Source organism: Aythya marila, assembly GCF_965140915.1.
Source record: "Aythya marila genome assembly, chromosome: 11".
NCBI classification, from domain to species: Eukaryota; Metazoa; Chordata; class Aves; order Anseriformes; family Anatidae; genus Aythya; species Aythya marila.
Window position 1 is genome coordinate 9,365,572 of NC_139052.1, and position 27,020 is coordinate 9,392,591.

General features: G+C 53.2%; 1 protein-coding gene across 2 annotated transcripts; it reads right to left on the reverse strand.

Moving 5' to 3' along the window:
• Positions 1–1,118: 1,118 nt before the first annotated feature.
• Positions 1,119–24,225, reverse strand: EDC3 (enhancer of mRNA decapping 3). Of its 2 annotated transcripts, none has more exons than XM_082769405.1 (7): positions 24,111–24,225; positions 22,081–22,262; positions 20,368–20,681; positions 13,519–13,854; positions 5,679–5,832; positions 4,004–4,221; positions 1,119–2,898 (listed from the first exon to the last, which is right to left on the reverse strand). In XM_082769405.1, exons 2-7 carry the CDS (start codon positions 22,242–22,244, stop codon positions 2,564–2,566), a joined length of 1,521 nt encoding a protein of 506 aa, XP_082625531.1. In that variant the 5' UTR covers positions 22,245–22,262; positions 24,111–24,225; the 3' UTR covers positions 1,119–2,563. The 2 variants fall into 2 exon arrangements, with proteins under 2 accessions (XP_082625531.1, XP_082625532.1); XM_082769406.1 differs by lacking the exon at positions 24,111–24,225 and adding an exon at positions 23,788–23,878.
• Positions 24,226–27,020: the final 2,795 nt, after the last annotated feature.

Genomic DNA, 27,020 nt, shown 5'->3' on the forward strand with positions numbered 1-27,020 from the left:
CTCTCACCTTCAGCAGGGCAGCGCAGTGTAAAGGCTCCCTGCTGTGCCCCACACCCCACCCAGGTAGGGATGGGGAAGCTTTTTCCTTACATCAGGGCTCCTGCCCTCCCCTTCTACCTCTTCCTTTTTTTTTTTTCTTAAAGGTGGGGGCCCTCCTGCTGCATGGCTGGCCATGCACAGGACCCCAGTGCTCCCCCAAACCACCCCGCAGTGAGAACAGAGCTGGGCTCAGCCACCAAACCTGCACGGGTGGCGGTACCTGGCTCATGCAGCTTCAGACAAGGCCCCTGGGATTAAGCCTTGGATATTTTATACACTGTTACTGCCCCACGGGCACAATCTGCAGTTCAGCAGCCAAACCCCAAGGAGCCAAGAAAAGCAGGGATTTAAGCAGCAGGGTCTCCTACCCAGCGTCTTGAGTAAGGAAAGAGAAAAATGCAGGGATTAATGCAGGGATTAGGAGTAACGCTGTACTAAAGCACCAGGCTGCAGCTGACTGCCCACCTTTTCCACCCAGGTGCTGCTCCTCAGCCTGGTTAAAGATGAGCTGAGGAAACAAAAAGGCAGAGAGAAGCCTTGCACTTATACATCACCCAGCCAGCCCCACGGCTGAGCATTTTTTCAGAAAAAGCTTTAGGATCAGGGGTCCGGACACCGAAAGGGGCAGAGCCTGGGTGCTGCTGAGGTAGATGTGGCAGGGGAAGCTGCAGCTGATGGGGCACTTCATGCATGCCCAGGTCATTTATAAAAGCATCACAGAGAACTGGCCCTAAAAGGGAGTAAAATTGTCTTTCAAGCATTTTTCACTAGCTCCAGAATAACCTTTTCCCTAACCTCACCAGGCACTGCAGTGAGCCTGGCAGCCCTGTAATTACCAGGGCCTTCCTTCTCACCAGTGCTGACCTTTACCAGCCTCTGGTCGACTGGGAGCTCTCCAGATTCTCAAGACTCTTGAAAAAAAATACTGGCGAGGTCTCCCAGCGACACCAGCCAGCTCTCTGAGCACCCTGGGCTGAATCCCATGGGGCCACGGCCTTACACACACCCAGCTGCAGCAGACCCCGCTCGGGGCGTGCTGGGGTTTGTCCTTCCCGCAGTCACAGCCTCACTCGGCAGTGCTCGGCCTCACTCCCAGTGCCCAAACCCTTCCCTTTTCCACCTCAGCCCTATAACATCCCTGCCCACCTTGCTCAAGTTCTGCCACTTTGGCACCTCCTGCTCCTGTGCTCTTAGAAAGCAGCTCTCGCTCTCTCTCTCTCTCTCTCTCCCCATACCCAGGGTCACACCTGCACTCCCAGGCAAATTCCTGCTCCACCGGGGCAGTCTCCTTCCTCCTCCGACACTCAGCCCGTGTTCTAAGGCAGATAAAAGGCAAATAAATGCAGGTGCCCGACCTGTGGACTCGCAGCTGCCCGCCACCCAAACGAGCCCAGCCCCGACTGCGCTGCTGTTCCCCCGCACAGCGCAGCTGTCCCCATGCTCCAGCCCCAGCTGGAAGCCGGCTACCCCGGAGGAAAGGCACCCTCTGAAGCTCTGGAAGCTGCCAGAACAGGCTCTGGGGCAGGTTCAGGACCAGCAGAAGCTTTGGGGAGATGAAAGGGCCCAGGAGGGTGGCAGAGCTTCGCCTCCTGTCCGTGCCCACGGCACCAGGAGCAGGCAGACGCAGCTCAGCTCACGGCACCTCCTGTGTCACCCCAGGGCCAGCTGCGGGTGCACGAAGAGCACGAACAGGGAGCTCACCCGAACATCACCCGCAGCAGGGAACAGGCAGAGCGATGCTTCCCTGCGCCTCCCCCAGTTCACACAACCACTGTGCCAGAAAGGAAAAAAAAAAAAAAAGAATAATTATTTTCCAAACCACACCTCGCTCCCCGAACAAAGAAAAAGCCAGAGGGCAGGAGTAAAACCTAGCTGAGGACACGGGTGTTCCTGGAGCATGTGCTACCTGAGAGCTTCTGGCCCCTGGCACGAGCTTTCTGAAGAGGGAGCTCTCTCCTTGAGGAGCGGAGGGCCAGGAGAGCCAGCGAGCTGCAGCTGCCTTTGTGAACAAAAAACAGAGGGGGGGATCCAAAAGAACCGAGCAAAACCAACTCCTCCCTCCCGGTACGACTGCAACAAAAGGTTATTTCTACACAACCAAGGGCTGCTGTTCCCAGCAGGACACCTTGAAGGGCTGGGAAATCAGTCTCAAGCCTCCGAGCCACCCGCTGCTTGTAGCAGACCCTCTCAAACAGCCCCTCCAACAGCCCCCCGGCCAGGCTGGGGCAGCGCTGGCTGCCTTGGCCAGGGACAGGCACCACCTTCCTGCGTGTCCCTTCACACAATGGCACAAGAGAATGAAGACAGCTCTGCAGGAAGGTTTGCTTTCTTCTTTTTTGCTTTCACTTTATGACTTTTTTTTTTTTTTTTTTAAATACACAACTTTTCTTCTGGAAGGAAAACTCTCCAGAACTTCACATCCTTAAGGCGTCACGAGTTTACTAGCCGGGATCCACCAGACAGCTTTATTTGACAGACATCCTGCTCTCTTCTCTCCCTTCAGATCCGCGGGGCTGGACGGGCTCTAAGTGGAGTGCAGGGGGATGACGAATTTGCTGCCGAAGGGCGAGTGGTAGTTTATCCCCACCTCCTGAAAGACCTTCTGGGGAATGCCAATGTCACAGAGGTACACGCGCCCTGCCCTCTCGCCCAGCGGCAGGGGCAGCCCCAAGGCCAGCGACCACTTGGCATCGATGCCCTGCTCCATTTCGCTGATGGGAGGGTCTATGCTGAGGACGGGTGCCCGGTTCTGGTTGGCCCAGTCCACGACTGCTTTGTACCAAGGCTGATCTCTCAGAAAGGCATTTTCGTGACAATCCAGGCAGTTGATCACTAGGTCAACGGGGGTATCGGGGAGATCTGAAAGAAATACAAGCACTGTGAGCACCGAGGACCAGCCTGAAAACACGATCCAAGGCTCGGTGCCTTCCCTCCTTTTCCTTCTCTTTCCTTTTTCTTTTTCCTTCCCTTTTCCTCCCCTGCTGCCAGCAGAGACTTCTTTTTGCCTCCAGCACCCACAGGCTTGCTGCACGCAGTCTGGCCTCCCAGGCTGTTATTACTGTCCTTCTGCAGGAGACACCGACATCAATATTTAAAAGCTCCTGAACTTGCTGGAGAACATCCACAGCCTTCCAGATACCAAACAAAACCTCACTGAGCGGCCAGCAGTTCAGCAGACCTGCCCCAGATGGCACTGCTGAGCTGGCTTCTCCAGCCCGGGCAGCCCAGGGAAGCAGGGGATGACTTTGTCCACTAAAAAAAAAGCTGTTTTCTAGCCTGCATGATTGGAAAAAAACATGTATTGCTCTGGAGCACACTGATTAGCTTTGCTACGGAATGGCAAAGTGGGAGCTGCAGGTGTTGCCTGCCCCACCGAGACCTGTTGGTCTTGCTGCACTCACCTGCTGCACTCTCTTCACGAAGCACTCAGTGCAAGGTCTGCTATTTTATTATAACGAGCACACGGCTCCACCAGCACTGCACAGCCCCCCACCCTGCTGCAGCACAAATCATGCCCTAATTCCCAGGCTTCTTTCTCCCCCAACATTTAAAAGAGCAAGGTTTGGAAATCATTTTAAAAGAGCTAGGTCTGAAAATAATGCTGGTGGAGCGCCAAGCAGAAGCCAGCCGGCTCACAGAAGGCAGAGCACCGCCGCACTGTGTGGTGGATTCCAAACCAGCACCCTGACAGCTCAGCGAGGATGCGTGCTTGGTGCGAAACAGCAGTTGGATGCTCATCTACTTGCTGCTTCGACGTGCCGAACAAGGCGAGCCTTATCCTGGGAGAATGGCTGGTCTGACTCAGCCCCAGACAGCAGCTCTTGTGTTCCTTCAGACCGGAAACATCTGCAGCAGCACAACTGCTCCACTGTCGGACCTCTCGAGGCTCTGCTGCCCTGCGGGGCCGCTAGATGGTGCCGCCGGCTCGGCGCAGGGCTGACGAGCAGCTCTGCCCCTCGCTTACCTTTGACGCTGGAGACCTGCTGGCCTTGCGTCTTGCTGAAGAGGTTCAGCTCGTTGGTGATGGACTCCAGCATCTTGACGAAGTTGGGCAGGAAGAGGATGACGTGGACGTCGTGATTGGAGAGGTGCCGCCCGCAGCTGATGCCCTGCGCCCCCTTGACGTGGGGGCCGCACAGCAGGGCCACCGTGGGCCGCTGGTGCACGTTCTTCGGGTTCAGCCTGAGGGGAGACCGAAGGGAAACATCAGTAAAAGCCAAGGATCTCCCGCCTTGGTCCTGCGAGATGCAAATCAACAGGTGCTTTACAAGCCTTCCGTCACCTCTGAAGAAGAAGGAACCCACATCCTTTTGTAGTGCTGACAGCAGAGAGCTGTTCTGCCTGCAGGTTCCCTCCGAGACCTCTCTGCACCCGCAGCAGAGCAGTCCCAGCCTCGCCTGGCTCCTCACACAGCCAGCTTGTTCCCTGCTTTGACGATGCGTTTTCACTAGTCACAAAGCAAGCTTCAATTTGGTGCCTTTTCACTTTCAGGAGGCTTCTTTTCCCCCTTCTGCCCCTCTGGTTGTGAAGGACATTTTAAGAACTGCAGTAGTTTGATGCAGTGTGAAGAACAGGAGTGCTCCAAAGCCAGCACGAGAGCTGAGCAGTTCTGCACTCAGATTTCTCATCTGAGAGGGTCAGCACTGCCTGGTAGCTCACCCCTTACTGCTTTAAATCCAGCACTTGTGTCCTGGGCTGCAAGTACCGTGCTACTGCGTGACCAGGAGACTGAGACCGCTCAGGTTTACCTTCTGTTTTAAGAACAAATCATGCAGAGCACCTACCAGCAGCACAAGAAGACGTGTGAGTGCCTGCCCACACCAACAAACCTGTAAGTGCAGGCCCAGAACAGACCTTTTTCAGAGTAAGCACATCACTCGTGCAAAGAGCAGCAAGCACACTCCAAGCCTGCCCCCAAACCAGGCACCCCAAAAGGGCAGGATGTTCGCAGACGCCTAAAAGCCAGCTCAGCATTGTGAGGAGCTGAACGGCTCGCTCTCACTGGCCAACTTTTGTTTTGTTGATGCCATTAGACAAAGGAAAAGTTGAGTTGTTTGCAAAAAAGGGCCAGCTCACTGAAATTCTGAAAGGGTTTCAGCAGCTGTGGGTTACATTGGTGCAAAACTAAGTTCCCTGAAAAAATGCTCATGAAATGGAGAGAGAAAACAGCAGCTCTGCTTCATCTTTGGCCCAAGAGACTTCTATTTCCAGGACAAAGGAGACAAAGGGAAGCCCTTAAGCATCCAATCACCCATCCAAGATAGCAAAATCAACCAGTTCCTTCCTAGAGAGGCTGAATATTAAAAAACAGGGAATGAGAACACAAAAACCTGCAAGGCTTCCTCCCGTTTCAGGACCCTGAGCCTCACGCTTGTTTGCGTGATCCCTGGGACATGAGCTGATGTGTGAGGTACCACAGGTCTGCACAGCATCTGGGTGAGGTTTTTCTTTCAAGGAAGCAGACAGCTGCCTCCAGCTGCAGGGCCAGCACAAGGCACGGGTGGCAGCCACACCACACTCACCTCCCACGTAACCTCTGAGTCTCTTTTACATTGCCCCCACTTGGAGGAGCAAGGTCAGAGCAGCGAGCTCTGCTTAGAGAGGGCAAATCCCCGGGGAGCTCGAGGGAAGAGCTTTACCTGTTGGGCCCCCCGAGGAGGCTGAGCGCCATCTGGCTCGCGCACACTCCCGTCATCTCCAGCCTGCGCTCCAGAGTCAGCCCGTGCTTCTCGGCCACCGACAGCAGCTTTTTGTGCAGCTCGTAGGACACGCTCGGAACCACCAGCCCGGAGTCTAGGATTCAGAGAGGGGAGGGAGGAAGACAAAGACATGATCAGAGACGTTTCCCAGGACGGTGCAGCCTGGTGAGATTTCGTATGGCAGCACCTGGAAAAGGCTTCAGCGATCCTGGATCCTGGTCTGTGAGCCAGGAACTGCTCCAGCACACGGCTGAGGAGGCAGACAGACAAACAGACAAGGGAGGTTTTGTCAAGCACGGAGAGCAGCCCCTGCAGGAGGATACAATTCTTCTGCATTTCTGGCCAATTCTTTACATGCTCCTTCTCCAGGCAGGTCAGTCTGGCATTGATTTCACAAATCAACCCTGCAGTAAACTCACCTGGAAATAAATACCAAGGATTCCAGGCCGCAAAAAAAAGCAGCTTGCTCAGAAGGGCAACAGCACTTGCTTGTTGGCGTGCTCAGTAGCAGAGGACAAGGAACCTTGAGTACTATTTCCAGTTACACGGAGAAAAGAGTGCAAAAGCTAAGTGTTGGGTAAGAAAATTGCTGCTGCTGCAGCCAGCAAGACACCCCTGAATACCTTCAGCCACAGACACCACCTCTTTAATCCAACGTGAGTGCCTGCCCAGGTCACTCACGAGCACTGCTCTGAGCCCAACAAGCAACCCCAGCAGCATCCAGATGAGTGAGGGCTCTGGACCTACTGGGAAACAGGCTGGTAGCTCCTGCTCCGTGGGACGGGCAGGAAAAGTGCAGGGGGACAGGCACAACGGGTGGAAAAGGGTTCAGGACTCAGACTTCTGCTGCAGCTCAGGCAAACGGCAGAGCATCACCAGCTGCTCGCCCTATAAACCAGCACTGACTGGGACCTTACTGGCATTTTTGGTGCCCAGGACCGCATTACAGAGCCGGTTGTTTACAGAAGCGAAGGCAGAAAGCTGCTTCAGCTCCGCTGGAAATTCTTTGCAAGACTTCCTCGCTCACGTTTCAGAGAGAAGAGCTGAGCAGAGTCACAGCAATAATAAAGGGCCGGTGAAAATGCTCTGCAGCGATAGGGGTTCAAAGGGGAACAGCCACAGCGCACATCCGCTGAGAGGAAACCTAACAGTTACTCACAGGCTCGGGCTCCTTTGCAGAAAAAGAGCATGAGAACCAGCGGTAACGAGCAGTCGCCACATTCAAATGAGAAAGGCAAGGCAAGGCGCACTGCTAATCGCAAGGGATTCTCATTCGTACTGCCACGCTTCCTCGGGGTGCTGGTCACAAACCACTAAGCCGAGCCGCCGCGGTAACGGCAGGGTCTGTGCACCCTGAGGTTTTTGGAGCACGTGGCAGGTATTCCTGCGAGGTATCAGCACATCCAGCCTGGCTGCTCCGCTGAATCCCTCCGGCTTTCGCCTCCGAGCTCGCCAGCCGAGGGCTCCGCAGCCACGGAGGGACCAAACGTGTTCAAACACTTGACCTCGCATGCTAACAGCCGATTAAGCTACCTCTGCTAATAATCTTTTATTACATGCAGCACACATGCAAGCATGCACATTATCAAAGTCATTTCAGGCTCCTGATAGCAGCCGCCGAACGTTTGGAGTCATAAGCCACTAATAATCCTAAGCCTGTCACACCAGTCACGCACCTGCCCGCCGTTCACACACCCTCTTAGCCTCCGGAGTCACGCAAGGCTCAGCTCGGGCTCGTTCCCATTCACATTTTTGCTCCTTCCCCGGGCTGTGTTTCTCAAGCCGGAGGGAGGGCACGGAACCAGCCACCCGAGGTCAGGGTGTCGCCCGCGAGCTTGGCGAGGCGCATCCTCTGCTGACACGAAGCGAGGGACCCACAGAGAGGGGCTGCTCAACCAATTCCCTGCTCAACCTTTGCACGAGGCGGTGGAAGAGCCAACTTTTGGTCCTTACCTACCTGGTGCAGCGCCACCATCTCCAGCTCCTCCTCGCCCGGCACCACGAGGTTTCACAGCTCCCACCGGCCGGAGGAAACCCAGTGCCCAGTGGGTTAATGCAGAGGGGCTTACTGGCACGGGAGGGACTTGTATTTAGTGTGCTACACTTTGTCCTAATTGCTCCCTCTCCAGAGCAGGCTCCGATGCCAAGAGAACTTCCCTTCTCCGCGCTCACGCAAGGGCCGACCAGTCAGACGGGCTTATCGGAGCCAGGCCGAGGGAGTTAAACAAACTCGGGCAGAAAGCAATCCAGGAGGCGACGTGTAAAGCCACAAACAATAACACGGCTGCAATAGAACTGAACCCCTGCCAACTTTAATTATGTTTGGGTTGGACAGCGCGTCTTTATTGTTTGGTAATGGAGGCAATAAAATAAATTAGCTCGGGCCTTTTAATATTAAATAAATGTATTTTACAGCTGCCTGGGAAAAAAAAGATAAAGACTGAACAGTTTTGTGACACGCAGGGTATTGCTGGGGCCTGATTACACACGAAGTGCACTCGGCTTACGGGGCACGCTGTGCCCTCAGCACAAACAAGTCACCTCCTCAAGCTCCCCTGTGCCACGCTACACGCACAGAGGCTGGAGGAAAACCACCCCCGTGGCCGCAGGACCATGCGGCAGCGACACGAGGCGGGTACAGACCACGTGCATTTGGGGCAGACAGAACATCCCTGGGCTGTTTGCTGCCCTGTGCTGGCTGCAAGGCTGGAGCCACCTGCCTGCGGCCTCGGGAAAACACAGCTACTTGCCCCACACGTTGTTCCAAAGGGGAATCATCTCCCCCACAACCTTAAGGGCTAGACTGATTTTTTTTAATTGTCATTATTGTTAATTAGGACACATTCTGTGGAAGCTCTGGCTGCCATCCCAACGTAACCTCTCCCAGCATCAACGCACAATCCACGTGGGCTGAGCAGCAGCTTTGCCCCACAACTGCTTTGTTTTGTCCCATGGTTGGGTGAAGTTAACTTCACCTGCACCCTACTCAGAGATCCCAAAACACCACCCACATTCACAATACACAGTCCCTGAGCCAGTCATCCACAGCCTGAAGAGCTAAAAGCTGAGAGAAAAGGACGTGGCACAAGAAAAGCCACACTGCCTCTGTCACCACGCAGGACAGAACCAGCCCCAGCTCCGGAGCCCGGCCCCTCTGCACCGATCTGCCCCAACGCACGCATTTTCTTCCTCCATCTCCTTACCACGTGGAAAAGGAGTTTCTTTAAGGACAGGCCTGAAGTGTGGGTAGGGAAAGCAGAGAAACAAATATCAACTCTTGGCCTGATATTTGAGCTTGAACTTGACAAACAGATAGCTCAAATTTCTCCTGCAGCTGAGCTGGAAACAAATCCTGCTTACTTTCCAGAAGAGGCACTGCGATGGCAACAGCTCACATCCCACACCACCGGCGGTATCTGGAAGAAAACCCGCTTTGCACAAAGCCTCAGCAGCACTGCAGGGAAAGGAAGGAATACCTCATCCACCTGGCACACGGCCATCCTCTCCTCAGCCCGGCATGCCCCTGAAGGTGCTGCTTCAGCAACATCCACTGCTCGCCAAGCCAGGCTTCGGGCGCAAGCCCACTGCGTGCACCTGTGCGAAAGCAGGAAGATTGGGTCTTGTGGGGTGCGAGGATGTCTCCCAAACTGGGCTGAAAAGGGAGATTTTGATTTGGTTTAATCATCGTGAACCAGAACTCCCGGTACGCACGTGGCATGTGCTAGCAGTGATTAAGCACAGTTAGGAGGGAAGAAGAGAGAAATGCAAAAGGAAAGTTTGGAGAGCCCGATATGCCTGAGATTACACAGAGCCACTGATGGTGAACCGAGGCACTCCATCCTGCCAGGAACTCCTCTGAGCTCACACCCCCACGGCTCCAGGAGCAGAAAAGACAGCTCACACTTCACGAAAGCATCACCAACCGGCCTTGCCAGGGAGGCAGATGTTTGTTAAACAGTTGCACTTCCCCTTTTCAATGCAGCTTAATGGTAAACAGAGAGACAGGTCAACAGGCCCCAGCCCCACAGAGGACAGAGCAGCGAAATACCAGGGAACAAGGCACACGTGGAGCCCCCAGGAACAGGCACGAGTCGGTCACCACCAGAGAGCTGCCAAGCTCCCAGCTTCCAGCTCTCATTTACACTGGGAGCAGATCCCCACCTTCATTCCCACTTTCTCCACCATAATCCCCTCCTCCAGACCTCTGGGCAGACACCCAGCACTATTTCCCCTCTTCCTGTCCATCCCAGCATCACCTTCTCGAGCCAGCAGGGCAAACCCCAAAGCGTTTCACACCGTGGGAACACCGAGGTAGCCTCCAGCATGCAGGTGAAGCCAGGGGTGTGCTGAATGAGGAATCCACATCAGCCCTCTCGTGCCCATTCTTGCCATTCTCCCTGCACAACTCATCCTTTCCTCACCAGGAAAGCGGGCAGCAGCACGGGAAGCTGCCCTCTTGCCCTGTACAGTCTGACCACGTTTTGTCTGGGCCAGACACAAGTTTCATGCCACGGAGGACAGCACACGGCCTGCGAAGAGGAGATATGCTGAAGGACCAAGCAGCCCTCAGCATTTCCAGGATCATTTCAGGCACAAAATACTGTAAAGACAGCAGGCAAAGGAGGGAAGAAAAACTGCCTTTCCCAAGTTCTTGTCACCGAGGACAACTGACCTGCAGGCTGTCGGGGATGACCGTGATAACTTCTGGGAGGGTAAGAAAGAAAAATCACAAAGGGACCCAAGGAAACACAAACCCAAGCTGCTTTCATCCAACCTCCAGTGCTGAATTTGAGCCAAAAGCCTCAGCAGACCCAACGACTTACTGCTCTACTTCCGAACATACTAGCACGCACACTTGAGTGCCTGGCACCACAAAATTAGCTCTCAGAGAAGCATCTTGAGGGACTCGAGTGCCTGTCAAGCTTTGCTTACATCCCACACGGCTCGGCTTCTTTCAGCCGGCAGCCACCACACAGACTGGGAGCCCTGCAGATTCAGCTTTTGGAGGACGGGCACCAGCACTCTGCTGGTTTTCCTGCTGCACAGGTCTGCTTATTTCCGAGCTCCATGGAAACACGGCATAAAAGAGCATGCGAGGATCCCACAGACCTTTCTCCTCTCCCACGGTGACGAGAGCTGGATGTTAGCTGGCTGTCAGTCACCAAGCAGCATCACTCTGTGGGATTACAGCAGACAGAACGATTAGTCTGTCGGCCAGAGCTCTTTTAAGATACTCATCTTCAAGACTGGCCTAGGGAAGAAATATAAAGTACTTATTTCCCCTATAGCTAACAAAATGTGTTTTGTTTTGTGTTTTTTTTTTGTTTTTTTTTTTTTTCTTCCAGAGATCCCTATAGGAGTCTAAAAACAACTCCACAAAGAGAATTCAGAATAATAAGAAGAAATCCTGTGACAGATATACCCAGAGTAACGGCATTCAGGGCTGTTGGCACTCTCAGCTCATTTCTGCAGCTGCTGCTCTCTGAGCTGCTGAGAGAGGCAGCCTGCCTGTAGCTCAGCATCCTCCTTCCAGCTGCTAAACAAAGAGATCTGGGCTTTTTGAGTGACAGCCCCTGACTGCCCAAGCACACTGACCATCCCTCTGTCCTTCTGGCTACAGCAGGCTGAAGGCTGGCAGCAGCAGGCCAGTTACAGCTGTTTACAAGAGCTTTTGCTAGACGGCCCGAAGCATTTCCGAAGCAGAAGCAAACTTCCTCTGCTGACACAAAGGAAGCCACCCTCTGTGGGAACACCGATACGCAGCGGTGGGACCCTTCTAGCACCGCTCGCAGGACTGGGGCCGTGCCCTGCTGGGCATGGGAGGCAGGGAGCAGCGGTTGGCAGTGCCCCTAACACCACAGCTTCTCCTCCAAACCAATCTAGAACCCATCTGGGAGTCTCAGCACCCCCCAGGAGTTAATGAGCCTGGCGAGACCCCACAACTACAAAGGAGAGGGGTTTGCCACCTCCCTGGGTGGGCTTGCCAAGAGCAAAACAAGCCAAGAGCAGCCCTTTCAGCGGGCTGCAAACAGGGAGCCAGGAGCTTCCAAAGGAAAGGACAACACAGATTAGCCAACAATTCCATTTCCATCCCCTGAATTATGTCCTGGTGCTTACTGGTTGTTGCACAACGTTTCTCCTCCAGGAACCGTGCTTCTAGAATCCTGCATCAGCTGTACTTCTCAAACTGGCAGCTAACGCTCGGGTAGCTTTTGTTTCAGACCCACACAGAGGCCCTGGCTCCTCTGGAACATGCCAGCTGGGAGATGAATTGACAAGTAGCCAGTTTACCACCAAGAAAAGCTCACACAAAAAGGAAGAAGCACTTATTCACACAGTACACAGTCAGCTGCGGGAGCTTCATGCCGCAGGATGCTGCAGCAACACAGAGATCACACAGGCTCAAAGAGGAATAGGTTAAATTAAGCAGAAGAAAAAAAAAAAGTCATCAAAAGCTCTTAATACTAAAATACCACTTCTGCTTCAGGAAGTCTTAAAATCGTCAAAGAGAGCGCTCAGGGGAAAGTCTCACCACATGCTTCCTCCCGTCTTTCACTTGTCCTTAAGTAGCTGCTGGAATCAGAACACCGAGTCGGACGAGTTCAGACTGACCCAGGACATTTTTACCTGGATCACAACGGATCAGCAGGGCAACAGAGGACACAAGTGGAAAGCCAAGATACCGCAGTACAGCAGAACCATTAAGAACTGACATTTTTTAATTGCACAGCAGCCAATCACTGTAAATCAGCTTCCTTCCACCACGCACTTCACACCCTGCTGGAGTTTCTGAGAGGAGAAGAATGACAGAGCAGAAGGAATGACAGGCCAGGGACCTGCTTACCCTCGTGCCCAGCACGCAGACCACCAGGGTGCAGCACTTCAGTCTCTCTCTACAAAGAGACCTGAAATTTGATTTTATTCTGACGTGGAAAAGAAACGTTGCTGGGATGCTGAACCTCCTTTACGGCTACGTTTTGCAAGTGCTACAAGGGATGCAAGCTGAGGGCAGGGCACCACACCCAGACTGAAGTTACAGGGAACATGTACAAAGCAGCATGAAGTGAACACGCCATGCCTCGTGGCACGTGTATGAGAAGATTCCTAACAGTCAGCCCCTCACACAAACCCTTCTGCACACACCAGGCTTGCAGGCTCTGCTTCTTTCACACAAACACCACACAGGCAATAGAGGCAAGGGGGAACCAAAACCCCCGTAAAAAGCTGTTTGTACTCTAGTGGCTGGAAATACGGACAGGAAGAGCCAGAACCATTTCTTTTCATACCAATGACATTTAAAGTTCCTTACAACCACACAGAAGTCTCTAACTGCTGCCCAAGCAGCACCAGGAACACCTGAAGTCCCCTGCCTTCTACCAAAAGAGCAGGAATTACGACACGCTCCCGTACGCTGGAGCCCCAAGAAGAGCCCTCCTTCCCAGCAGCCAGCAGTCAAGCCCACGCACGCTCGTCACGCCACTGAAATCAAAGCACGGATTCAAGTGGTTCCACTTGGGTTTCTGTTCTTTTTAATGCAACCTCCAGCTTCGTCCCTCCCTGCAAACAACTTACCTTGTTGCCCTGAGTATTTCTGACCTCAGAAATATGGCAAATAAAGGTTGTATGGAGATGCAAGGCTCAGATCCGACCTTACACACGTGGATGCCCCTGCTCGTACCCCGTTAAGCTGACAGACACCCCCGGGGGAAAAACAATCCACCACACGTGCCCCAACAGAGCTGCAGAGTGTGCATCCTTATCAGTAAGGGATCTGGCATACCAGTGCAGAACTCTTTGTTCGCGTTCTGGGGTACGACAATCCGTCTGTAGACGATGGGCTCCGACTCCAGGATGTTCTCGTCGTGCCGGTAGCGAGCCGGCTTCTCGCTTGGGGTGCCCCGGGAGCGGGTGCCGCTCCGCCTCTCGTAAGTCTCAATCTCTTCAAACACAGCTGCCTTGTCGAAAAGGGCCAGGTTCCCCTCGAAATCGAAATCCGTGTCTGGGATTTCATCGATGTCGTCCCCGAAGCACTCATCGTCTTTGCTCTTCATCTGCCCGTTTTTCAGGCCGCTCTTCTTCGGGGTCACCTGGTTGGGGTGGCGGCTGCTGGACGACCCTAAACAAAAATACAGGCAAGTTGAAAATACACAAATGGAAAAAAAAAAAGTGTAATCAGTGGACAAAGCCATGTTTCTTGCCTGCTTTCTCAGGAAATTTTGTAAGAGGAAAGCTCACGTTTGGTGCCTATTGACTCGAGGGATTGTTGCTTCCCAAAGAACCCGCAGGCCTCGTCTTTAGCTTATCTGGGCGTGAGTAACACCAACAGAAAACCCAACGCGAGGCACCGGGAAAGAGATTTCAGGGACTTTCCTCTGGCAAGGGCAGGAAAAACAAGCTCGACCCCAGTAGCAAAATAAACATTTCTGCTCATTTAACGTAAGAGAGCGTTATGGTAGTGTTGAGGTATTGAGCAAGCCCTAGGCTAGGGCTGCACTATTCCTGCTGCACTGGGCTCGTGTTTGTGCAGGCATGTGGCCCAAGACTGTCATGGAATTTCCCTAAATTTCAGAGGCTACCGTGGGTGTTTTCTTCTGAAACAGGTAAGCCACCTACTGATGGAGAACTTAAGCCCCTGAAAGTATTTCTCTCTCGTTCGCCATCACTAGGTGTGTATTTCTCTAAGCCAAGATGAAGCCCTTTCCCATATTGCATTTTTCTACTTATTCATCGTATCACACGTTTAAGGGGAATTATTTCCAATCAGTAACCATGCCAGCCGGATTTCCCTCACATGAAGATGAAGAAGTCTCACTCTGAGGGCTGGTACAAACCCAAACGCAGTCACAAGGCTGACGTACCCCGTTATTCACTTCTTACATTATTCTGCAGGTCACCCACACGCAGTCAAGACCAGACGACGTTAACCTGTTAGTTATACCCATCGTTAAACCTGCCGACACTAGGAAAGATTTCAGGCCCATTTCAGCAATTAGTTATCACCTCCACTGCCCAACAGATGGAGTAACTGTTACCACACCAGAAGCGTTTGCTTCCCTAACGTATTTCTCACGTTTTAGGAGAGATTTTACCCCCCTGAATGTTATTTATACAGATGAGCTTGCGGACAGAACCTGTTTGCTGACACACAACCAACTCACCACCAAGTCACCAAGATGACACGTGCCTCTCGTCCATCACCCTGCATACAGCTCTGGCTGAAAACGTAACTTTTGTTGTTTTACATGTTACTGGCAATCAATGAAAGGGCACAAGAAGAACTTCAAGTCATCTGAGGATATTTAGAAACCAACCCCAGAAGACCTGCAATATGCCAAAGCTTCGTGGTGTCCCACAGAGTTACCTGTTAGCCTCAAAAGCACAGACAGGTCCAGCTTGGTCTTGGCAGACCGCTTTCTCTCCCACCAAATCTCATCTCTCACTTCCCCCATTTCCCAGGCGTGAAGTCCTGTGCTCCAGCAACAGAAGAGCACGTCGCCTGGACAGCAGAGGAGCCTGGCCCCAGCTCCTGCAGGAGCACTCACCCATTTCAGAACCAGGCCAGGAACCGGTCTGTTCGAGGCCAACGTGTCGATTTTGGCCAAGTTAACGAGCAGAACTCATTTCTCCACCACAAAGTTACTCAGTAGCTCAATTACACCACTTAAATTGCAGCAGTTAGCTTAGAACATTTACAACTACCCAAATCCTCCAGAGAAGAATCCATAAAAAGCAGTTCCCTCCACTTTCCCTACCCAGCAGAGGCTCTGCAGCCCAGAGCAGGGAACCCCTTCCTGGAAGGTGGCCTCACCTGGGTCTCTCAGGTGCTTACTGAGGACTTTGTCACAGTAAAACAAATTTGCCAGAGCTCACCATGAGCTCCCCTAACACCACGTCTAACCTATCCCTGGAAAGTCACGGTGCAGCGTGGAACACCTCACTGCTTTTATTCTGTTAGGAAAGCTTTGTCTCAGGAAGGATTTTCCCTCTTGGTTAGTTTTGCCCCTATTTTAGGCAGCCCGTCACTTGTTTCTGCTGCTGAGGTGACTCACCCAAAAGCTTTCCCAGCCCCCACAGCAGGGATGCTCTCTGAAACAGCCAGCAGAGTGCCTCGAGAACCTGAGCTGAACAAAACAGACCTCAACACTCTCAGGCACCTCCAGTCTCCAACCACACAGCAATTCACGAGTCCAGCAACAACTGAGAACGCAGGCAAGCCAGAGGCCACTTCTTCACACCTCGAAATGAGGGTGACAAGACCCCAAACCTTCCAAAGGCTTCGCGGAGCCCTTCTTCCCTGTAAAGAAACAAAGCAAATCCCTTTCCAGTGACCACTTCCCTGCAGCCTGCAGGATTTAGGCTAACCTCCCCATGCCAGAACCCCACCGGCCGTAGCACAAAGCCGCTTCAAAGCTGCTGCTCTCAGCACGAGGGCCAGTCAGGAACATTTCTGCTGTGCACGCTGGGGCAACCGAAACCAGCGCCGCGGCGTCATGCGGTCAGCATCACCACACTTTGTCAGAACTCTATTTCTGGAGCCTATTTATAATTATTTGAAATTATTACTAATTATAGCAGGCAGCTCGTTTTCAGACGCAGTGATTCTCAAGCTGCTCGGGACTTTGGGGATTTTATAAACAGCTGGGTGAGAACAGACTGCTGCAACGCACCTTTTGTCAAGAAGGACAGAATTCAAGGATTTCTAGCAACTCAACACAGCTTGGGGGAGGGAAAGGGTGAGGCCTCCTGGCAAGGATGATTTCAGCCCAGAAGCTGCGGCCAGGCCTTTACGCGTACAGCTTTGAGAAAGGGAAAGCTTTTCAGTAGCCCCATTGATTCCCAAACCAAAGGGGGCACACCAAGCGCTCCGAAGTTGCACACAGCTTGGGCTGGAGCTGGCGGCCAGCACCACACACAGCTAACACTGCTAACAGCGGCACGAGAAACAAAAGCCCAGAGCTACACAGCTGGCCGAGCCCTCCAAACACTTCCGTGACTGCCAGGCGAAGCAACAGGCGAGGGACTCAAAGTTGAGATGAAGAAGCTGGAGCCTGCTCTGAGCACAATGGGAACAAGCCTGCCTCTTGTGCAGCTCTCCAACGTTTTGGCAACTCCGTTCCTGTTCCCCAACAAGAGTTCTACACCGCCTGCCAGGTTCTTCTGCAAACAACTCCACTCTCCCCTCAGCTGACCTGCGGAACAAAACGTGGGGCCGGCAGCATCACCATGCGACGGGCCCAGGGGAGAGAAGCAGCTGATGCGAGCAGCATGCCAATGCTGACAGAACCAAACGGCGCGTTAGGAAAGCTGCAGGAACAATGGCTGGAAAGCTCCCGGGCTCCCTGCAGACACAACGACTGCGAGCCAAGAGCAGACCTCATCAAATCGAGACGTGCTGGCGTTGTCCCAAGCAGCTCGCTAATGCGGCGGGTGCCAACCCCACCATCCTGCTGACCCACCCGAGGGGCTGCGTTACCCCGTGGAGCAGGGGAAAACTCAAAGAATGTGAGAGAGAAGGCCAGCAGGAGGATCACTGCCTTCCAGGGCTACCGAAACCCTGAGCTCCCAGCCCGGCTCCTCCATCTGTGCACAGCTTGCTAAGGAGAACAGCACACGGCTCCCCATCAAGCTGGCAGCTCAGCACCGCACAGAAAAGTGCCTCCCTCTAAACAATACTTCCCAAATATTTTTTTTTCATTGGAAAAAAAACCTCACGTATAGCACACAAGCAAATGTAAAGTCTCTAGCGAGTTGGCTGCCTTCCTGTGAGATCCCTGCAGGAGCTTTTACCGCCAGCCCTGGCATGAACGAGCCCCGTGCCAGCAGGGCACACAACCCATTGTTGTGTAATCTGGGCTGCTATTTGTTGTTTATTGATTTCTGTCACACAAGTGCTCCGAGGGGGAACTTTGTCCCTGACTTAGCACGCTAAAGGGCATCGAGAGGTTAGCTTCCAGCCCAGGCACCGCACAGCTTCGGGTCAGGCTGACATCACAGCCCGGCCTTGCCTCGATCCCTGCAGCCGCCACCTCTTCTGTTCCACGCTGGAGCCTTTCAGGCATCGCTCGCCTTGCTCTCCACGCACACTGCAGAGAGCAAGGGTTCAATTTTCTACCTCACTTACGGTCCGCACCTTGCTCAACCTGTTTCAGATTTTCTCTTACAGGCTTTGACCTGCTGTCAGGCTTCTGTAAAACTGCTGCGAGCTGTTGGTGTGCTGAAGGGGTTTGAAAGGCTCGCTGCTCACCCCACACCTACCAGGTGCTGCCTGAACAGTGCTACGCGAGGTAATCCAGCTGGGCTCTGCCCAGCAAGAAAGCAAAGCAGGGGTTACTTCAGATAACCAGGTAGCTGGCAGTGTAGTTTGAAAAGAGATTTTCCTCAAAACATGCCTTCATCCGCCCCCCCCCACCTTTCTGGCCTTCCTCCTCCTACCAACCCTGCTTGGCCATCACTTTAAAACAGAAGGGAATAAGAAACTTAAGAATTTGTCCTTCTGAAAACTTAAAACAAAAGGCTGCTCAACCTTGTAAACTGATTTAAATTAACAGAAATCAGAAGAGCTGCAACTGTTTCAGAAAATGAGAGCTGTTGGTGGGGGAGGAAGACTTCCAGAGGCCCAGGAAGTTCTCCAGATAAGGCGCAGCCTTTGATCTCGCTGTTTAATTGGCCCTGCTCACCTTGCTTTCATTTCTTTTCAAGACAAAACAAAAAAAAAAAAAGGCAATGGAAAGAACTAAATCATGGAAATACGCTTGATACATCCTGATGCTTCAACATTTGAGTCATGAACTACACTAGATGTATCCTGATGTTTCAGTAATTGCAGCCCAGGGGGCTCTGAGGGCAAAAAAAAGCGAGCACAGCCAGCCTTGGCACAGCGTGAGGGCTGGCTGGAGATTTATGATCAGAAATAAAAATAACGGATGCCTGGCTTTGAGACGTGCTGATCCTATCTTTACATCATCCTCACTAGAGCGCGTTAATTTGTGTTTTTTTTAACCAATGCAGCACAGCAAATACCGTTTGTAATGACTCGTAGGGGGCTGTTGTGATAGGTCATGGTTGTGCAGGCTTTAAATAGAAAAGCTTTGCAACATCATCAGTTGTTTCTAGTTCCTTGTAGAGAAAAACAGGCTGGCAACTGGGCCGTTTTCAATCAGGAAGCGCAAGAGGAATGAGGAACTCGTATGAAATAGCACTATTCAGTTCTACATTTCGCAGCCTTTAATGCTGATGAAGCAGATTAATGCGCGGGGTGAGATCTCCGCTAATTAGATTTGAAAATTCACTTTGACAAAGAAATGGTTGAAGAATTGACTTTTTACAAACAGGTGTCAACCACACTTCTCTGAGAAACGCTGCAGCAAAGAAGACACCAGCGTGTTGCTCTCCAGCAGACTGAAACAGGGATGGGTAAAGTATTACACAGCAGCAACACGGCAGAACTGCAGTCCCACTGATAAACAACTGCCTCCTTTCCACCCCGTGCCCATACACCTTTTCCCCGTCGCCTCCTGTAGTGGGTTCCCTCTTCTTTTCAGCCCAACCTCTTAACCTCACACCAGTAGGTTAAGCAACAGGAGAGTTTTTGTGAACATTCCGCTTTATTCTACCTCGTTCACAAGAGACACACAGAACAGTCTGCAGCATTTCAAAGTTCTGAGGTTTTCCTTCAACAGCCCTTGAGAGGGGAAAAGAGTTTCAACTCAGGTTAGCCCTGGAAAGCTCGTCAAATTCCCACACCACAACCAACATCAGATCCAAAATGCTCCTGAACTAAATAAACGAAGTCATGTATGTAGTTCCCTCTTACCTGTACGATTCTGCAGGTTAGTTTGGACAGACACTTCTGAAACAGCGAGCACCATGCCTGCGTGCAGCCTAAGTAACACCAGCCTTTACTGACAAATGACAGCACTGTGAGTTCTGCTGCAGCCCTCCCAGCCTGCAAACCAGGCTCGCTGCACACCTGAGTTAAAGCTCCCTGCTCTCGCTACTCAGCTGAGCAGCACTGACTTCTGTGTCCAGCAGGAAAGGTGTTTCACCTGGAAACAGCAGCAAGGAAGGGTAGGGAGCATCTGCCTCCAAAGAACTCTTAGCAGCAGTGCAACGGCAACAGGGACAGCAGAGAAGCAGCTCTGCACAACGTTCCCTGCTGGCCTTTCAGTAAGGTAGCTGCAAGCTTACAGAAACAGAACGTCTTTTGTAAACAACATAAAAAATAAAAACAACCACATCAAGCCAGCAACGACAGATCAGACCCAACAGCCTGCTTCAGCTGATGACACTCACCCAACAAAGCGTTTTGGATCGCTGTACTGGGCTTGTTGTGCAGTACCCACACCTCTGTTTGTAAGGCAGGTGCTGCACCTTTTAGTGCTGCTGTCTGTATGCTCGTCCCAGGTTCTGGCAGAGGTTACATCACCTCCCTGTACAACGTCAGGCATGTGCAAGACCCTCGGAAGATCTATACTGGTAAAATCCAGCCCTTCAGGTGGCAACACACGTACAAAAGGAAACAAACCTAAGTTTCCAGACCCGTTTGAGATGTTTTAGCTGAACTGGGGCACACGCTGCAGCAGCGACCCAGGCGAAGAGGAGAGCTGCAGAACACAGAACACATACTCACAGGAATTGTGCCTGCGCCGAAAGCCTTTGGACTGAGTCAGGGTTTCCACATGGCGATCCATGTAGCTCTTGGAGCACTGCTGCTGGGGGGAGATGATGATGTCCTGGCTCTTCACGTCCGTCCTCCTGGGGATGTTCTGCGGGGCGCTGCTGCACATGGGCTTCTTTAACATCTTGCCGGTGCCGTTCTGGCTGGGCCCCACCTGGCAGCCGACCCCCGGGATGCCCAGTTCTGTCTGCTGCAGCTCCCCGCATGGCCTGCTGTCCTCCGGGCCTGGAATCTCCAGAATCTTCAGCTCAGTGATGTCACCTGCCCTAAAATAACAAAAGGAATAGAAAAACAGACATTCAGGAACTTGGTGTTCGGGGTACTTTTAAAGAAACAGCCTTGAAAGAAAATCGTGCAACATTAACCAGAGGTTTTTGGATGTCATAGTCAATAAAACAAAAGGGAAAAAACATTTTAATACTCAAACACAGGCTACATGCCAGGCATCGAAATATTCACCTGAAATTACATAAACTTTAAATAAAATCTCAAGTATTTCTAAACTGCACCTGGATTTGGTGTAGGTTCTGTCCCTAGCTGAAGCAGGGATTGGTCAAGCAGAAAATTGAAGCAGCCAGCACAGCTCTTTGAGAAAGTCTGCGTTAATTCAGCAGTTTCTAGCTATTATAATTAACCTCAGCCTGGAGGGTGCTACTACTTTTAATCCCTTCCTACATAAAGCTCTCCTTAAATGAGTGCTATTCGTGCTCAGACAAGGGTGTGCTCGCTGTTTCTCAAGACATAGGATAAAAAAAAAAAACACAGCACTGAGCACGAGCCAAAGTGAAACAAAGAAGTGGTCACGAAGACCTCCTCTCCTCCATCTGCACTGACTGCAAGACAGGAACCAGAAGTTGGGGTGTTCAATTTAACCTTTTAAAGTTTGTGTCCAACTGGGATATAAAACTAACAGCCTGGAAGTTAGCAAGAGCCCTGAAAGAATCATCCTTCCCACTCTCTTCAAAAATCAGAGTTTTCTAGGAAAAAAAAGATTCCCTGCAGTCAGCACTTGGTCTTATTTTTAAAATCGGGGACTCAGGCACTTCGCTGTTGTGATATGGAAGTTGCAGAGGTAACAGGAAGGTGTCCAGTGACAAATGACTCCTATTTATTCTTTTTTTTTGAGCGCAGCGTTAGCAGGAGCTGGTGGGAAGGGACTCAGGAGAGCCACAACAGCACTGCACTGACCCAGCGCCCTGGTCCCAAACCATTCCCTGTCTGCACAGAGGGAAGAACACAGGGAGAGAAAGGAGATGGCTCTGGATTTAACCCCTGCATGCCGTTTACCTGTGCTGGCCATCATTTTAAGTGGCCCCCTCTGCTTTCCCTGACACTTTAATAACATGAGTTGCTGAGGGCACAGCATGAAGAGTAGGCCAATCCCTCAACTACCCAAAAAGTGCACACATACACAGAATACACAGAAAATACCCACACAAATATATTCACACATGCTCACACGGATCCTCACAGCACTTCTAACAGAGCAGAGACCAAACAATAGCACTCTTCTGCACACAAGCCAAGAGAAACGCCAGTGGTGCTTCTCACCTGAAGCTCCTCAGTAGCAGGAGGAAGATTTAAGGCGCCGAGCACATTTCTGAGGGAAAACGACCCAAAATATCCACCCAGACTGGCAAACGCGGGAGAAATACCAGCACTAACCTGAAGGTGACTTCTGGCACGAGGCACTTGACCCCATTGTGGAAGGGCCGGGTCAGGGAGATGGTCTGGCTGACCTGGTCCACGGCAGACACTCGCCCCTGGTAGACGCCCAGGCTCTCTCCGCAGTTGATGGACACGATGCTCCCCAGCCAGTCCGTAGCCATGATCCCGGGACTCGAATCCTGCAAAGAGGCACAGGCCTGGCCGTAAGGTGAGGGAACAACAACCCGTTGTTCCCTCAGCAACACGTTAAAGCCCTGCGCAGGGCTCTGCCTGCACATTTGGAAGCCCTGCCGCAGTTTGCATGACTGAAGAAATAGTTCGGTAGCGGATTTCAAGGCTAACAGCTTCCAAACAGAGCATTGAGCTTTGCCTGGGTATGTTTTCTCTGGAGCTTCAACCAGGGAATTTTTCCTTCCCTCTGTAAAGCTTTGGCGTGCACACAGCGGAGCAGAACAGCTTTTGTGAGCACTTGGCAGCGAGGGCATTGACCTCAGCACCTCCAAATTAAAACCAACACCTTAAGGAGCACAGACAGTGCAGAGGGGGTAAGAAAACAATGCTGGAGCCCAGCACAGCAGTCTTTGCGCTGTCCAGGGCCAGGATTAGCATTGCTGTCACAATGTGATGGCCAAACAAAGCCACGCTGCTTTCCAGCACCCGCACCGAGCTCCAGGAAGGACACAGCTCTGGGAAGGTGACAGCCTCGCTGGCACCACAGGAGAGCTGACAGGCTCACAGGAGAGAACAGCCACTGCACGTTATCTGCCTCTTGTGCCGTCACCCTCGGGAAGAGGGAACACGCTGGGAATTCACTCAGTTATGGGGCACACAGGGGTAGGAAGGCTGGGACGTGACCTGGGACAATCAGCACATAAAGCACGCTTCTGTGGGCAACATTTCAGGTCTCTTCAGGCCCTTTCTGTCCTGAGCTTTATGGAAAATAAAGATGCAAGAAAAAACACCTAGAGAGAGCTAGGACATGTGCATGCCACCAGGAACAATAAAAGCTCCCTTCCCCCAGCTTTCAGGAGACTTCAGGGAGGCTTCAAGAAGAAACCAACAGGGATCTGGTCACCAAGCCACGTGTTCCTCAGGACCAGCCCTTGCCCATTTCTGTGTGTTTATATTTACCCACGACAACACCACCTGGACTCCCAGATGATGGCTGATAAGAAGTATTTGCAGAACATCGATAATGCATTTTGGAGAACCTGCAGCACGGCTAAAACCTCATTCACTTTCCCACCGTTTGCATCTCTTTGAAAAGGAGGCAAAGCTTTCAGAGAACACTTTCAGAGACCACTTCAAGAGGAACCCTTTAAAGAAGGCCCTGGCCCTTTACAAATACACAAACAGCTCCCTCTGTGTGCTTGCAAACAAACCCAAAGGAGGGGAACCGCCTCACAGCACCTCGCTCGTGTGCTTGGTCACTTGGAGAAAGAAGGAGTCACACGGGCAGCAGATGATTTACTCGGGCACGGGTGGGAAATAGGAAAACGTTCATTTGTTCACCCCGCCTGCGAAGCCAAACCTCCCCCCCAACACCTTTACATCACGAGTTACTGTCCGCACGCCCCTTGCATCCCCCCAACCCCTTTCAAGCGGCTGTTGGCGACGCCCGTGCTTCGGGAGGGCCTCACAACCCCCGCAGGCTGCCCCAGCAGCCCGTCACCGCCCCGCACCCCCCAGAACCGAGCCCCTCACAGCGCTGGCTCCGCACGGGGTTGCAGCGGGCCGAGACCCGACGGGCCCGAGGGGCGGCCGCAGGGGCTGGGGGAGCCGCAGGGGGCGGGCCCGGGCCGCGAGGGGCCGAGCCGGGGCCCGAGGGAGGCCGGGACCAGGCCCGGGACCAGGCCCGGGACCAGGCCGCGGCCCCCCTCGGCCGCTCCCCTCAGGCCCCGGCCGCCACCGGAGCGGCCCCGCGCGGGTCCCGGCGCCGCGGCCTCGCGTCCCGGCGGCTCCGTGCCAGGCCCGGCCCCTCCCCGGTCCCCTCCCGGCCCCCCCGGCCCGGCCCGGCCCCGCCTCACCTGCGGCCGCCGCTCGCCGCCCGCCGCCCCTCCGCCTCCGCGCCGCCCGCCCGCTGCGTCACTTCCTGCCCCGCCGCGCCGCGCCGCTCTAGCCGCCGGCGGAAGATCATAGAGAGGCGTGGAGGAATAGAGCGTGGCGCATGCGCACCGCGGGGGAAGGGGGCGGGGTGGGCGGGCGGCGGGCACAAGGTGCAGCGCCGAGCGCTGAGTGGCGCATGCGCAGGGTGGGGCGGGGCGGGGCGGGGCTGCTACGTCACACCTCCAGGTGCCTCGGCCGTACCTCAGGGGCGCCTCCATGGCACCTCCACCATCCCATAATATCTGTGTGACACCCCCATGGCACCTCCATGGCACCCCAGCCATCCCATAATACCTGTGTGACACCCCCATGGCTCCTCTATGGCACCTCCGCCATCCCATAATACCTGTGTGACACCCCCGTGGCACCTCCATGGCACCTCCGCCATCCCATAATACCTGTGTGACACCCCCATGGCTCCTCTATGGCACCTCCGCCATCCCATAATACCTGTGTGACACCCCCATGGCACCTCCATGGCACCTCCGCCATCCCATAATACCTGTGTGACACCCCCATGGCTCCTCTATGGCACCTCCGCCATCCCATAATACCTGTGTGACACCTCCATAGCACCTCCATGGCGCCACCACCATCCCATAATACCTGTGTGACACCCCCATGGCACCTCCATGGCACCCCTGCCATCCCATAATACCTGTGTGACACCTCCATAGCACCCCCACCATCCCATAATATCTGTGTGACACCCCCAAAGCACCCCCACCATCCCATAATACCTGTGTGACACCCCCATGGCACCTCCATGGTGCCACTGCCATCCCATAATACCTGTGTGACACCCCCATGGCACCTCCACCATCCCATAATACAGAATCACAGAATTTCTAGGTTGGAAGAGACCTCAAGATCATCGAGTCCAACCTCTGACCTAACGCTAGCAGTCCCCACTAAACCATATCCCTAAGCTCTACATCTAAATGTCTTTTGAAGACTTCCAGGGATGGTGACTCCACCACTTCCCTGGGCAGCCTGTTCCAGTGCCTCACAACCCTTTCAGTAAAGAAGTTCTTCCTAACATCTAACCTAAAACTCCCCTGGCTCAACTTAAGCCCATTCCCCCTCGTCCTGTCACCAGGCACGTGGGAGAACAGACCAACCCCCACCTCGCTACAGCCTCCCTTGAGGTACCTATAGAGAGCGATAAGGTCGCCCCTGAGCCTCCTCTTCTCCAGGCTGAACAAGCCCAGCTCCCTCAGCAGCTCCTCGTAGGACTTGTTCTCCAGGCCCCTCTCCAGCTTCGTTGCCCTTCTCTGCACCCGCTCAAGCACCTCGATGTCCTTCTTGTAGCGAGGGGCCCAAAACTGAACACAGTACTCGAGGTGCGGCCTCACCAGAGCTGAGTACAGGGGGACGATCACCTCCCTAGCCCTGCTGGCCACACTGCTTCTTATACAAGCCCAGATGCCGTTGGCCTTCTTGGCCACCTGAGCACACTGCTGGCTCATATTCAGCCGACTATCCACCAATACTCCCAGGTCCTTCTCTGCCTGGCAGCTCTCCAACCACTCCTCTCCCAGCCTGTAGCTCTGCTTGGGGTTATTGCGCCCCAGGTGCAGGACCCGGCACTTGGCCTTGTTGAACTTCATGCAGTCGACCTCAGCCCATCGGTGCAGCCTATCCAGATCCTCCTGCAGAGCCTTCCTACCCTCGAGCAGATCGACACACGCACCTAACTTGGTGTCATCTGCGAACTTACTGAGGGTGCCCTCAATGCCCTCGTCCACATCATCGATGAAGATATTAAAGAGGACCGGCCCCAGCACCGAGCCCTGGGGAACACCACTAGTGACTGGCCTCCAGCTGGGTTTGACTCCATTCACCACGACTCTTTGGGCCTGGCTATCCAGCCAGTTTCTAACCTAACGAAGCATACACCAGTCCAAGCCAAGAGCAGCCAGTTTCTTGAGGAGAATGCTGTGGGAAACGGTGTCAAAATACCTCCATGCTACCTCCCCCATCCCATAATACCTCCATGGCACCTCCACCACCTCCACAGCATCCCCATGACACTTCCACCATCTCCATAGCACCTCCATGACACCTCCACCAACTCCATGAGACCTCCACCATTTCTATAACACCTGCATGACACCTCTTCCATCTCCGTGACAGCTCCACCTCACCCCCATGATCTCCACAAGACAGGTCACAGCAGGAGGAAGGCTTGTCTCAGAGGATGCAGTGAGGCAAACATGATTTTTTTTTTTGCTTTGTTCAGTATTTTCTTCCCACACAGGGTCTGGATTCAGTTCTTCACATGCCAACTGTGATCACTTTTTAAAAAATTTACAAGAATCCCTGAAACACACGAAGCTGCTCATTGTTTGTGTGACTGCTGTGAGTTTATCACCGCTTTAAGAGGCACCCAAGAAGCTCAGAGCAGCTGGGGGGCACCAGGAGCACCCACGGTCCCTTTGCTGCTTTATCGGGTGGAGAAGATCACTGCAGAGGGTTTTTAGGGAAACACACTGCTGTCAATACCCTGGTCCTCCCTGTACACACCAGGAGGGGACCTCATTCTTCAGATGTGGCACTGAGGGGCAGGGCTTGGTGACAGGACCCAGGTCAGGTTGGTGGTTGGACTTGATGACCTCAAAGGTCTTTTCTCACCTGGATCACGTACCCCCAAGGACAGGGAAGCTCTCCTTCATGTGAGCATCCCAATTAGCTCCCCCCAGAAGAATCCAACGCAGCCCTGTTAGATCTTTAAGGACAGATGTGATTTGTGTCACCCCATCCACCCCCCTAGAGGAATAGAAGCAGCAAGGAGGAAGAAATTTTCATAAAAGCATTTATTGGGTTAGAAA

Coding starts and splice junctions, on each gene's coding strand:
- EDC3 (XM_082769405.1), bottom strand. CDS start 22,244: ATGGCTACGGACTGGCTGGGGAGCATCGTGTCCATCAACTGCGGAGAG. Junction 5,833..13,518: donor GAACAAAGAGTTCTGCACTG/GTATGCCAGATC, acceptor TCTGAATCCTAG/ACTCCGGGCTGGTGGTTCCG. Junction 2,899..4,003: donor GCAGGTCTCCAGCGTCAAAG/GTAAGCGAGGGG, acceptor TATTTCTTTCAG/ATCTCCCCGATACCCCCGTT.